The sequence below is a fragment of the Lacerta agilis genome, chromosome 7 (genome assembly GCF_009819535.1).
Source record: "Lacerta agilis isolate rLacAgi1 chromosome 7, rLacAgi1.pri, whole genome shotgun sequence".
Lineage (NCBI taxonomy): Eukaryota > Metazoa > Chordata > Lepidosauria > Squamata > Lacertidae > Lacerta > Lacerta agilis.
Genome location: NC_046318.1, coordinates 58102563 through 58117316, shown reverse-complemented (window position 1 = coordinate 58117316; position 14754 = coordinate 58102563). Strand labels below are relative to the sequence as shown.

General features: G+C 44.8%; 1 protein-coding gene across 3 annotated transcripts in view; it reads left to right on the top strand.

Moving 5' to 3' along the window:
• Positions 1 to 631: 631 nt before the first annotated feature.
• Positions 632 to 14754, top strand: part of TPD52 (tumor protein D52) — a 34216-nt gene continuing 20093 nt past the window's right edge. For all 3 annotated transcript variants that reach the window (XM_033155473.1, XM_033155471.1, XM_033155474.1), the window contains exon 1: positions 632 to 1000. In XM_033155473.1, the coding sequence (XP_033011364.1) occupies positions 754 to 1000 (247 nt within the window). In that variant the 5' untranslated portion in view covers positions 632 to 753. The remainder of the gene's footprint in view (positions 1001 to 14754) is intronic.

Genomic DNA, 14754 nt, shown 5'->3' with positions numbered 1-14754 from the left:
CTCACAAGATAGCTGGGAAGATGAATAGCATAAAAGTTGCAAAACTAAACAGAAAGGGTTAAATGCATGCCAAATAGTAGTGTGGCTGCATTATGTAAAAAAAAAAAAAGTGCAATAAACAAAACTATTGTGCAATAACGAAGCATGCAGCAGATGTAACTTCTTTCCTGGCAGTTCTCCCCAACAGTGTTTTCCAGATAACAGCATCTTATTTATTTATTCATGCAACAATACATACATAGCATGCCAGTGGGATTGTTAAACTAAAGTCCAGCAGCAAATTTCTAAGCAAAGAAAATCTGGATTCAGTCCTAGCAGAAAATATAAAAGGCCGCCCTGCGCCCAATCCCAGTTGGTAGCAGATTCTGCCTATCAGTCAGTACTGAAAGCACTCTGTGCATGCCCGGGGTGCTGTCACCTCCATTGTCGTATCTCAGCAAATGGGTTTTCTGGGCTGAACCCCGTTAATAGGGAGAAACTCCACTTGGCACAGGAGTATGTCTGTCAATATACATACACACGTGTGTGCTCTCTCACACACACAGAGAGAGCCCCCGCACCGTCACTCTTGCGCACCCCTTAAAGAGGAGAGACACCCCCTGAAAGGAAACGCAGCCAGCTCCCTCCCGCACCTCCCACACACCTGCCGCGCACACCTTTCCGCCGCGCGGGCCAGGCGGGGCGAGAGCCGCTGGTCAGGTGGCTCCGGCTGCCTGCCTGGCTGACGTGGACGCCAACAGGAACCCGCCCTATATGAGGCGCGGGCGGGCGCGCCGAGTGCGTCGGAGCGAGGAGAGAAGCGCCTGCAAGGGTGGAGGAGGTCGGACGGGGCGGGCGGCGACGAGCCGGCTGCTGCTGCTGCGCGTCCCCTCGACGTTTCCCCTCCTCCTCCTCCTCTCCGCTTGCTCCCTCTTGGCACGCCCCGAAGAGGAAAAAGCGCCCGCGAGAGAGAGCGTCCTGAGGGCGATGGCTGCCGAAATGGACCCCAACAGCGAGCAAGGTAAAGGGAGCGAGAAAGCGAGGGGGGGCGCTTTCTCCTTCGCGGGGGGCAGGGCGGGCATTGTTCGGGCCTCGCTCCGGCCGGCTTTCTTTCCGCCCCCCCCATTCCTGTTCTACCGCCCCCACCACCCTTGCTAGCAGTTTTTGCGCTTTTCGCGTGCGGGCTCCCCTTCTCCGGTGGGGAGGCGCGGCGCCTAACTCCGGGTGGGCGTGGGAGAGAGACGAGCAACCAACTGCTCTTAGCCCTCGCCGTGGGTGCAAAAAAGAAAGTAGGGGGTGTAAAAGTGCACGTTTGCGGGGGGGGAGGGTGGGTGTGTCGGTCGGGTTGGGGTTCCCCCGCCAAGCCGCCCCCCTCGCAGCTCCGCTGGAGGCCTCTTTCTCTCCCCGCGGGTCGGCTCCGCCCTTCGCTCTCCTGTCTCGCCGCACGAGCCCGAAGAGTCTCTCGTGGAAAAGAGGAGCGAAGGAGGCGGCACCTCGCCTCGCGCCACGCAGCCCCTCTGGACCTTTCCGCGGGGGTTGTGGGTGGGTGGGTGCTGTGCGGCCACCCCGTGCTTATCTGGCTCGCTTCCTTCGGAGGCTGCTGCTTCTTCTTCTTCCCCCTCCTCCTGCTTGTTGCATCCGGAGGCGGGAACTGGCTGGCTTGAAGATTTCCATGGCTCCGTGTGAATACAGCTGTCGAGCAGAGTCTCCCTGTCGGTGCAAGATGGGCTAGGATCTCGGGGGTGGCTAGGGGCGTCGTCGTCGTCAGTGTGGCTCTTGGCTATAGAAGCGCGTCTGAAGGGCGCAGGAAGAGGCCAGAAAGGGGGGGGGGGACGACGACCTGTGGCTTTCCATATGTTGTTGGGTCACCAGCACTCTAGCACCCCTTGATGTTGGCCTTGTTGGCTGGGGCTGATGGGAGTTGTGGGGCACCCCAGATGTTGTTGACCTGCCTATCTGGACAGCTTGGTTAGAGTGTGGCCTGATAACACCCAAGGTTGCAGGTTTTATGCCTATAAGGGACAGCTGCATATTACAGTGGTACCTCGGGTTACATACGCTTCAGGTTACAGACTCCGTTAACCCAGAAATAATGCTTCAGGTTAAGAACTTTGCTTCAGGATAAGAACAGAAATCGTGCTCTGGCGGCACAGCAGCAGCAGTAGGAGGCCCCATTAGCTAAAGTGGTGCTTCAGGTTAAGAACAGTTTCAGGTTAAGAACGGACCTCCGGAACGAATTAAGTACATAACCAGAGGTACCACTGTATTGCATTGCAAGGGGTTGGAGTAGATGGTCCTTAGGGTCCCTTCTGTCTCTTATGATTCTATGAAATCCCATGAGCCCCAATGGTCAGGCGTAGTGTAGCCTCATCTGAAGGGCCACAGGCCCACTGCCACTGATCTAGGAACAGAGGTGCGTTCCTTCCAGGAGGCTGCTAGATACTGAAATGTCATCTTGCAAGACTTGTACGGTACCTAACCCTGTGTGGGCTGGAAGGGGGGTCCAGGCTTGAGTTGGGTGGTTTGAAAGGGTCTGAGGCAAATGGTGTGGGGACAAAGCAAAATGTTTAAGAGGAGACACTAGATTCTTTGCCTCTCCCACCTGTCATTTGTCTGCTTAGGCATCTGCAAGCCTCCAACACACCCTTTCTGTTCTGCATCCTACTTTAGGGTGTGTGTATGTGCAAGTGAAAAAGAAAAGCAGAGAGATATTTTAGAGTATGCCCCATTATTCATGTTCGGGTGTTGCATTTATTGCACTTTTACATTTATTGCTGTTTGAGAACAGAAAGCACCACCACCCTGACTTTCCATTTGTCTTTTTGTTCGCTTGTGGTCTGCCTGCTTTTCAGACACCCAAGGCTGAGCTCCTTGGATCTGCTGTAAAATGGTAGCCTAGGGTGTGTGACAGAGGAAGAGACAAAAGCCTGGGAAAGCCTTTTTGAAGTTTTCCACTTGCTTCAGCTGACTTGAGCCAGGTGTCTGTGGGCTGTGCTGAATCATGCAAAATACTCCTAGCACAGCAGGTGCCAAATGCCTCTGTGTGGCCAACAGCAGCCACAGATCTTGTGACTTGACTTGCCCAGGATAAAGCAAGAGATCGCTGATTTCTTAGGGCCTCATTTTGTGTTTGTGCAGGAGAGACAGCCTGCCCCACCAAGTTTTCTGGTTGGTTTCAGGTATTGGGCTCTTCTGAAAGGAAGTAGTAGTCTGTCACTTTATGGCAGGCATTAGAGAGTCCCAGAGAGCAAGAAATTATCACTGCTTCAGAGTGTCTTCAAAGTTCAGCAGGTCCTTGGCACAGGAAACCAAATAATGGCTAACCACCAAGGTCACTCAAATAATATCATGCAGTGAGACTGCAAAACAACTCTAGTTCAAGGTGTTACAGGCCTCTTTCATGCTTTATATAACTTTATATAACACTTGCAATTTCCTTTTAGATTGTCTTACATTTGTGTTTTCTTTTTATTTCATTTTTTTCAAATGTAAGCTGCTTTATTTTTATAGGAGGATTGGTAGAAATGAATAATGCATTAAAATGGATCAGGGTGCAGACCTCCTAATGAAGTTGGTGGCAAAGTGCCCATTTCTTTTTCGTTTTCTTTGAAAATTATTCCGTGTTATGAAGGATTCATTTTATTTTTTTATTTTTCAAGGTCCAGCACATGAAATTTGGTAGTCTCCTTTGGTCGTGTGAAAAAGTTGCACAATGCATTAAAAACAGAATGCATATGTGCTTTAAGGTTATCTTCTCTAGTTTCACACAACCGGCAGCATCCCCTCGGAGGCGGAAAAGTCCAAAGTGCCCATTTCTAAGGAGCAGGATTGTGATACTTGGTATTTCAGTGGGGCTGTTTTATAGCCTGTATGTGAAAGATACTTAATGAGCAAAGTTGAGCAGTTGAACACCAAGGGCCACATTAAAAGCATCTAATAAGCTGGACTGGTGCAGCTGAGTAGGATGTTTATGCTCGATCCACATTAGAATGAACTAGGAGGGTGCATGGCCTGCGTAGCTGCTACAGCAGTTGAACATCACAGATGAAGCTTATGAGGTTATTATAGGTCCAAAATGACAGCTGTTGAAAGTTATTTTGGGTGCTATAGCAAATTCCCAGAATGATGTATTTCAAATGGAACTATAATTTTTTTTCATTTGCAGTTCCTCGTGATAATAGCCAATGTTGCTACGTGTTTAAAATTTAGTAGGTCTTGGAGCTAGAAAGCTAAAGTTGCAAAACCAGTGAGATGAGAAACTGCCTACTTGTCTCCTCCATTGTTTTCTCAGCCATTACCTAACCTTAAGAAAGAAAAGAAGAAAGTCAATGTTGTTGTTGTTTAGTCATTTAGTCGTGTCCGACACTTCGTGACCCCATGGACCAGAGCATGCCAGGCACTCCTGTCTTCCACTGCCTCTTGCAGTTTGGTCAGACTCATGTTGGTAGCTTCGAGAACACTGTCCAACCATCTTGTCCTCTGTCGTCCCCTTCTCCTTGTGCCCTCAATCCTTCCCAACATCAGGGTCTTTTCCAGCGAGTCTTCTCTTCTCATGAGGCGGCCAAAGTACTGGAGCCTCAGCTTCAGGATCTGTCCTTACAGTGAGCACTCAGGGCTGATTTCCTTAAGGAAGTCAATACATGATTATAATCTGCATAAAGCAGGCCTCCCCATTTGTCCTGCCAGACCATTTTGGGCAAGCCGCCTGCCAATACAATGGACCTCACATTTATGATGTCAGATGTAAAGCAAGTAAAAATCTGGCCTTGCTGAAATGGAGTTTGCAGTCACCACTGATCAGCTGATTGTTGGGTTTTACTAGGCCCCTTGCTGGCCAGATCTGATCCTCTGCCTTAGCCTAAAGTGTCATATATGTAAGCTCATAAGCTTTCTACATTGCCTGTTTTAGCTGTGGCGCATGACTAGGCCAAAACCTAAGACGGTTGTGGTCTTTTCCACACATTGTATAGAGATAACAGCTATGTATGATGTGGCCCTGTGTCATTAGACTATTTGGTTGTCCAAGAACAGTGCCATTTGCTTGACCTGCAAATACTTTGAGCTGTAAGGCTGAGCAATTTTTGTGTAGCAAACGTAAAATGTCAGGGAACCGTCAGAGACCAGCGGGGCGGTGCAGGGGCTGTCAAAGGACACAGAGCCCCAGCGCCAAGAGGAGAGCGGGACAGCAGGAGGGAAGCCTGGAGGGGAGAGGCCTGGAGGATGTTCCAGAGCCCAGACACTCACCCAGCCAGACTAGCAAGGAGGGAGCACTGACGTTTCCATCGCCCCAATTGCATCAATAGGAGTATAGCGTCTAGATCAAGGGAAGTAATAGTACCACTATATTCTGCTCTGGTCAGACCTCACCTGGAATACTGTGTCTAGTTCTGGGCACCACAGTTCAAGAAGGATACTGACAAGCTGGAACGTGTCCAGAAGAGGGCAACCAAAATGGTCAAAGGCCTGTAAACAATGCCTTATGAGGAACGGCTTAGGGAGCTGGGTATGTTTAGCCTGGAGAAGAGAAGGTTAAGGGGTGATATGATAGCCATGTTCAAATATATAAAAGGATGTCATATAGAGGAGGGTGAAAGGTTGTTTTCTGCTGCTCCAGAGAAGCGGACACGGAGCAATGGATTCAAACTACAAGAAAGAAGATTCCACTTAAACATTAGGAAGAACCTCCTGACAGTGAGAGCTGTTCGGCAGTGGAATTTGCTACCAAGGAGTGTGTTGGAGTCTCCTTCTTTGGAGGTCTTTAAGCAGAGGCTTGACAGCCATCTGTCAGGAATGCTTTGATGGTGTTTCCTGCTTGGCAGGGGGTTGGACTGGATGGCCCTTGTGGTCTCTTCCAACTCTATGATTCTAATTATGTAGAGGGGTGAAACGCAAGGAGGGGAGGAGGAGACTGGGTACCGAAGTTCTTTTGCTGGGGGCTCTCCAGGAAAGCACCACTTCCAGGATCTGAGAGTGACTGAGGTGGACGTGAACTCTTGAGCTCTGCGCAAATAAAACCTGTAAATAGACGAACCAGAATCCAGCCTCCTTACTCGTGAGAAACCACTACAGAAACCTCACACAAAATCTCGCCAGTGTACTATAGTCCTTTGTACTTCAAAGTGAACATGCTTAGGATTGCTCTGTATTTCTTTTGTCATATGAAATGACCACTATTCGCATAATTTCAAAAGTGGCTGATCTAACAATACATGGAAGTTAACTGTTGTCAAAAGACAGTTCCACATTTAGAGTTTCCCGTTCTTTTACTAAAAGGTCAATAACCGTGGGGAGGTGTAGTTGAGAATTTAGATAGTGACCATGGCACTGGGGAAGGACTGCCAGATGATGTTTACCATTTTCCAGGTGAAAATTGAGCTCCCTTCCCCCCACAGGCTATGTGCTCAGTAAGCAAAGTAGACTGTTCTCCTGCAGATGACTGTTTTCACCCTGTGGGCAAATAGCTCTGAGGGACCACATTTAATTGGGGGAAATGGTATGTAGGAAGAAAGAGTTTAACCCCCTTCCCCAGTGCCAAGAATTCTTCTGCGCTATTGTTAGTGCTTTAAAGCATGCGTGTACACACAGAAAATCCTATTTGTGTATTTCTTGTTTGGCCCTCATGCGTTCAGTCACATCTGAGTTGCCAATATTATGCTTCACTTTTACTAGAAACTCTTGAATTTTCATAACGTGGAATGTGGCTACTAATAGTTCTAATGGTCAGGTCTAAAGTGAGCATTACTGCAGCTGCTTATCTTCAATTTGCATTGCTGTTTCTGCCAGTTCTGGTATCAAGGGTAGGTGATCAAGTGTCAATCCGATCCGTGGATATCAGCAGTGCTCCCTCATCCCTTTGATGCCGTTTTAGTATTTCTGAAGAGTTTATGCCTGCTGAGCTATTTCTGCTGACTTCTGCAGAGCAGCTGAATTGAGTACAGTTTTCTGTCTGTGGCTGGGATTCAGACAGAACTGACGGCAAGGAAAATAACTTGCAAAATGGCCATGTTCAAGTTATTGGGAAGATTGCACTTAGAAGGCACAAATGTTGACCAGTGATGTATGGCAGAAAAGTTTCCATGGAAGAATATAGCAGTGGAAAAGTTTGCACTTCTAGGAGTTTTCCACTACTATATATTTCTGTGGAAAATATTTCATTTTTAAGAAATGCATTTTGTGATAAGCTAGTTAGTACAATGTGTGGCTGGTATTTTGTTGAATCTAAAATTGTTTAAATGTCCTGGGATTCTTTCAAATGAAAGGTGGTTTAGAAGTGAAATAAACAAATGAACTCAAAGTTATAAGTAACTTTACTTCAGATAACTAGCACTAGGAAGCACAAATATTTATGGGCCCCGGTTCTTGAGGAATTAATATGTTAACAGCTCTCAATTCCTCTTTAAATATAAGCAATGCAAGGGAAACAACAAGCTGTTGAATTGTATCTTAAAATATCTACAAGTGTTTCCAATAAAAATGTCTAAATAAATATTTGAATTTCTTTGAATATAATATTTAAACCATACTAAGTGTGCTTCATTTACAGCCCCCCCCTCCAATAGCATGTCAGTTCCCTCTTACTTGCCTTTTCTCTCTACAGTACACTAAAAAGCCTGAAATGTTGTAGTCTTTCCTCATATGGAGGTTCTAGCTCCATAAACACTTGGCTTGCATTTTTGGAACTTTTTCCAGCTCTGCAATAACCTTTCTGAGGTACCATATATTTCTAAAATGACTTTCATTATGATATTGGCAGTTTTATTTTCAATCCCTTTCCCAATGATCCCTGACCCGGAATTTACCTTTTTCACAGCTGCTGCAAGCTAGTTTGCCATGACTCCCAAGAACTGTTCCGGATACTAGCAGTTCAAACCTCATAAATATAAAGTTAGGAGATTTTGTCCAATTGTGCTGACATTTGCTGACATTGGGTCATGTTTGCCATTTTAATGTCAGAGCCCCATTTGAAGAGAGTCTTTGGAGCTTCGTGCAATCCTTTGTTTTAACCGCCCTGAACAATTTGGCATTGGGAAACTTGCCCACTTCACTGATCACCTATAGCTCTAGATAACTTATGGACAAGTTTTAAAAGCTCAGGTTCACTGAACCATTGACCACCTCACCTCTTACATCCCTGCACAGTCAGATGGGTGACATATAAATAATAAATTGTTGTGAGAATTGTCCATTTGAGAGCCAGTGTGGTGTAGTGGTTAACAGCGGTAGACTCGTAATCTGGGGAACCGGGTTCGCGTCTCCGCTCCTCCACATGCAGCTGCTGGGTGACCTTGGGCTAGTCACACTTCTTTGAAGTCTCTCAGCCCCACTCACCTCAGAGTGTTTGTTGTGGGGGAGGAAGGGAAAGGAGAATGTTAGCCGCTTTGGGACTCCTTTGGGTAGTGATAAAGCGGGACATCAAATCCAAACCCTCCTCCTCCTCCTCCTTCTACAATATTATTGCCATTTGGATGGCCACCTGTCATGGCTACTTTAGCTGAGATTCTGCATTGCAGGGGGTTGGACTAGATGACCCTTGGGATCCCTTCCAACTCTACAATTCTATTATTCTATCTCAGGGAATCTGTGACCTTCCAATATGTATTGGGCTTCAGCTCCCATCAGCTTTAGCTGGCATGGCCAATATTCAGCATAATTTCTGCCATGCTTTAGAGACATTCTGGACCTATTCAGCATGCATAAGTAATGACTCTGTGGGTGTACATGGTCATTCCTGGTGCATCCCCTCTGCTGATGAAAATTATGTAAAAGTGACAATTTTATTGTACTCTTGGCAAATGTGCTGAATCAGCTTCAGTTAGAATGAAGTGTTAAACGTTTCAGACAATGTTCCAAAAATATGTTTGAAGTGGGCAGACCAGTATTGGGGGAGGCTTGCCTGCCAGCAAAGCCTCTTCAGTATTTTTGGCATAGTGGAAGATAAGATAAACTTTATGCAGGACAAATGAGTGTTTAGACTCCATTTGACACTTTTAATGGTTTGGAAATACTTTCCCTAACTTTGCCAATATGCATTGAGCAAGTCATCTTTTGTTAGCTTGTGCAACAGCCTGGTCTAAAACTTGCCATTTTGTCTGCATAATTAGGACTTGCTATCCTCTTGCACACCAACACCCACTTGCACTGGTAATGTATTTCCCCTTAATTATGCACCATCATTTGAGGAATAAGGTACCTCCGTCTACAATACCCTGCACAAGAGACAGCAGTCCATGAAAATCAGCAGGAACAAGGAAGAGTAAGGAAAAGGTGTAGATGCAGATCAGTGCATCGGATTGTTGGACCAAAGTCTCCCTACAAATTCACGGTACCAGCCTTTTGACCTGGTACAGTTAATGCAAACTTGGGTTTGTCAAGACTGTTCTTGTGACAGCTTTCTTTAAGCACACTTTTTTTTAAAAGCAGTGTTTACTGACGTAGAAATCAACCTCATGTCTTGTTCTAATGTCTTTGCAAAAACTGAGGACATTGTGGGCTCTTTCACAACTCTTGACAAAAGGCAGCCAATACCAATAATGCTATGTGTAAACTTCCTCTTGTGGGACCTGTTGCTTAATGTCTGACATTAAGTGCAGGTGAAAACCAGGTTTCAACTAAATGGATTGAATTGCAACTACTTGGAGATTTCTGGGTGGTAGGTTGGCGATGGACATCTCCATCGAGCCAGGTGACTCACTCTCAACAAAAGATGCACATCTTGTGCTTCTGCATCGCCCCATGAATCATGGACTGGGCATCTTAGTCCTCCATCATCACATCAAGGAAAGTAAGTGCTGGGCTGAGTACAGGTACATTTTACTGTGTTGCCGCCTTTCCATGGGCTACCCAGATGGAATTCACAGGGCAATTTAAAAACATCTGCCTTGGTCCATCATTAATACCTTTTCCATTTCTCCTTGCCTACTGAAACAAGTGAATTGTTGTAAGATCAAGCAAGGTAGTTGAGATCATAGTTCACAGAATTGTAGCGTTGGAAGGGATCCTGAGGGTCATTTTTAGTCCAATCCCCTGGCGAATAGACATTCTGTTGTGGTGACAGTAACCTAGGTTTCAGATGCCATTTCATGCCTAGCTTATATATCTATGCGTTTCTAACACTGTTTATACAGTATTCTGAAATGAATCGCTTCATAAAAGTACAGTTCAGAGGAAGTTACTAACTTCAGACTCATGACAGCTGGAGAAACAAAACTAGCTTTTAGTAGTTGTGATTAGTATCTTATGACTGTCTTGCTCGATTTCATGCAACAGCCTTAGTGTGGGTAAAAATCTGTTCCGTTTCAAAATATAAATGGGGCAATCTAGAAAACAAGGTTTCTTGTCAGAAGGATATATTTCTAGTGGTCTGGGCCAGAGTGTATCTCTTGGATCGAGAAATGACATAGTTCATGTGGAAGTGCTTTATCTGAAACATGAGTGCATGTGGTTAATTTGTGACACCCTGGTATTTCCATGGTGCAGCGGAGAGCCAGATGGACAGGGTTCGAATCCACACTTGGCCATGGAGCTCACTGAGTGACCTTGGGTCAGTTACTATCTCTCAGCCTTAACCTACCTCCCATGGTGGTTGTAAGTATAAAATGGGCAGTGGGAGAACCTTGAGCTCCTTGGAGAAAAAGGCACTCTGTACATATAATAAATAAACAAAATACCGACAGTTGAATGGACTCTGACATTGTAGTAATTGACAGTCTTATTGAGCTTGGGTTGTTAAAAGCCATACTGAGTCTAGAGAATGAAGAATAACATTAAAGAGCATTATTTCACCTAGAGCAGAAGGTAGCCTCCCTGCCCTCCAAAGAAATCCAGGGCCACATTTTCACAAAGGAATCCATTTGTTTGCTTTGGGAGCAGGGCAAGAGCCACCCCTTTCTGTTTCTCATCTGTCACTAGGGCTGTCAGAAGGCCTTGCTTCCCATTCTGCCCTGCATTCATTGCATGCAGCGATGTTTCCATTCTGCTGCAGTTTGTCTCCCACCAGAAACTCAAGTTGTCTCACTGTCTGTTGTGGCTAAATCATTGTCTTTATGTTATCCCATCTTACTCATTTCTGTGCAAAGAAAACACAAGTATCATTTGCAGACTGGAGGCAGCTGTTGGCTGCTGGGGGAAGTAGAATCCCCCCAAAAAGCTTGTATAAATAATGCTGCATTGAGTTAAAATTCGTTTTGCCATATCCATGTCCTTGTAATCTAGCAAACAAAACTAGTGTGGAAAACAAGGGTCGAATAGACACAAGTCTTAGAAATCTGAGTAGCTTTGTATATATGTTTGTTTTGGTGCACAATTTCCTGTATGCAGTTTTCCATGTAAATATTCATCCAGACACCCCCCCCCCCCCAAAGCATACAGACACAACAGAATGTCAGTAGGGGGAGCTCTCTTACTTTATTTATATGGCTATATGGTATTCTGTGTAAAAATGCAGAATGTGTGGAATGCTTACACTCAAGTGTTTTAAGTTTGTAGAAAATTATGTTTGCGTAATTTCTGTGTAAGTGGATGTTTGCTAAAGACATCTTAATAAATATTGGTGATTGTTTATGTGGTCTTGAATAAACAATAGAAACTTCAATATAGGAAGTCATTTGCTGGGTAAAATTGCGTAAAAAGCTTGCATATTTTAGAGAAAGGCACTAGATTCTTAAGACTAGTTCTAGAATTCCTCTGGTAGAGGTGAGATGGAAAAATTGGCGGCTGTGTGCTTTATTGAGGGGGAAACAGTGAACTTTTGTGATATCTACAGATAAGCCACCTTGCAATTCTGTCTTCCTGAAAAACTAGCTCTCTGGGCAACATGTGGATACTTTTCAGCGTCTGAAATGAAATATCAGCCAAGAAAGCTATGAGGTGTGGTTGTGCAACCTTTGTTTGCAATTTTAAAAAACTCTCTGATAGCCCCACTCCATGGAACTGGCTTTTGCGTTCAGTTGGACAAATATTTGCACAATTGCGCATAACTTGTGCAAGAGTGTGGGTGGAAGTGGCATCTGCACAGCATGCCATGTTTAGGAGATGGTAGAAGATTTCTCTTTGATTATTGACATATGGGGTAATTACATGGTCCGCATGCACACACATTTAACTGCACCCTGGTAGGGCATTTCCTCCCTGATTTTGGCTACCAGTGAGATTGTACATATTGAGTTATCCTTATGTTAACCTTCCACCCCTCAGATAACAGGGCAGTATAAATAACTACCATTGCATACATTTAATGTATGAATAGATAAACATACATTTAATGTATGAATAGATACATTAAAAATAAAACATAGATGACTGAGAGTAAATCACCGAAACAGCTGCAGGCATTCATAAGTTGCACAGGAAAAATCTTCAAAACTTTGAAACATTTCTCACAACCTTCTATCACTATTTGAAAACAGTGTTGGAAAACATATTAAACTAGTAGACCCGGCCACGAGTTGCTGTGGCTCATTTTGTGGAAACAGCCCTGAGACTTCCCCGTCACCTGTTGTTTTTTCCTCTCCTGTTGCCCCCTCCCTGTCCTCTCTCTCTTTAGTTTGTGCGCGGTTTCCCTCTGACGACCCCCCTGCCTCCCTCTCCTCTTTCCTCCTGGGCTGCCTGACCCCCCCCCACTGGAAGGAGACCCCGTTTTCGCTTCCCTCCCCAAAGTTTCTCCATTTGAAATGCTGCCTGCCTCGCGTAAAAATGCTAGCTCCGTCCCCCGCGCACACGACCCCGCTTTCGCCTACCAAACTTGGGTTGGTTCTCCAGAACCAGCAATGGTGTCCAGCATGCTTTCAGCTTTGCTACGTTCCATTACCCGTTTCTGGGCTGTTAGCAGAGCAATTTTAGCTATTTCAGAGTCAATCACGTAGCAGGAAGATGGAGCTGCAGCAATAAATCTCTCAGGAGCCGGCTTCTTTCTTATGTAGACGTTTTATTATTTACAGCACAAACGACCTGGCATGGCTAACTCCCGGCACAGCAGAACAGAAAGAGAAACCGTCCCAAACACTGACTCACAGAAAAACAGCACGTCATGTGATCAGAGCAGTTTTAACCCTGTAAGCTCTGAAATATATCACAGCCTGTGGTCTTTGACATCCACTGGAGGGCGCTTTTTTGCACAAATTCATTAATTTACCTGGGAAAGGTATGATATTTTTGCAATCTAGGTACCTAAGAACCTTCCCATATGGCCAAGGAATGTTGTGTCCAAATTTGAAGGCAATCGGTCAAGCCGTTACGGAGCATTGCGGCTACATCAAACGACCCATCTTGAACGTTTTTTTATATATAGATTGATTTTGATATTAGATCTGTGGACTTTTTTCCTGGTCTTGAAAGGCTCGTTGTAGATGATGATGATGGTGATGATGATTATGATAATGATAATAATAATAATGATTAATATTGTCGATGTACAACCTGTGTACAATGAAATTAGCTGAGCGTCCCCCCCCCAACACTCAATCTCATTGGACTCTGTGTGCTTGTCGCACAACACACCAACCCCAAAAGTCAGTAGCACTATATTATTTTCTGTTCAGCAGCCTAATGGCCCATGGATAGAAACTTTTTTTAGCCTGTTGGTACGACTGATTATACTTCTATATCTCCTGCCCAAGGGTGGAAGATTAAAGAGGTGCTGGCCAGGTTGTGAATCCCTAAGCAGGTTTTCATACTTCGTCTTGTTGGATTCTCCATGGTAGGATATGCTGCAGCCTTCTGCACATCCTTGGAACTGAAGTAGACAGAGATTGCCGTGGCAGTTGTGGAATTCCGAAATTTAGAGGGAAGGATAGGTGATTGTTTATTTGCTGTATTGCTTGTTAGTGCCTCAGCTGTGCCATGACCCAGTGTTGCAAGACTACGATTCTACGCACAGAGGCACAGCATAAGGCTGGGGATGTGGAAAGGGGTTTGGGTGACTGATATTTTTGACTTGGTTGTCAAAATACACCTTTTTTTCCTAAAAGGAGTCCTTGCAAATGATGATGACCATCACAGCTGGAGCTTTATTTATTCCTCAGTTGCTATATTCAAAACTTCTGTGCTGTTGCTTCACTCTAACTATAGGCCTGGTCCAGTTCCATAATAATGTTTCATTTTGGACCTGATGTTAACAGACTCCTCCTGGTTTTTACAGGTTCCTCGGAATGAAATCCGTGGTGAAATAAATGGGTTTTGATTCCATTCCTACGGCTGTAGTTAAGTGCACGAAATAGGAAATGTTCCTTCAAATCTTTAATGAAAGCAAGGAATGCCAAGATCATGTCAATCGTAATCTAGTTTTATTTCTTGACTTGACACACTTAAAACGTTAAAACATCAATTCCTTTTCTCAAATAATACAGTCTCCAAGCTACTTGAAAATGACCATTTCAGAATCAAACTTTATAGCCCTTTGTAGAAGATAATCCTCTACTAGATTAAATCCTCTTAAATATATATATTTTTATCTGAACACTCCTCCCCCCCCATAGTATGGAGTGTCCCAGCTTCCCTGTTTTCTATTCCCATTTCAGCCTCTAAAACAAATTGGAACAGAGACGTCAGAGCTATAAGATGCAGTTTATGTAAGAATGATGCTTCTAGTTTCGTGGCTGGCTGCCAGATGGACACAGAGGCTAGCTTTGTGATGTATAAGCTAAAAGAAGTTTATAATGTTACCTGCTTTTAAAAATAGCAGTCACTTCAAAGGCAGGAATCTGCTTTTAAACACATTAACAGTTCTCGTAGCACAACCTCCACAGTCGCTGGCTGTTCCTGTTCATATACACCTTGACT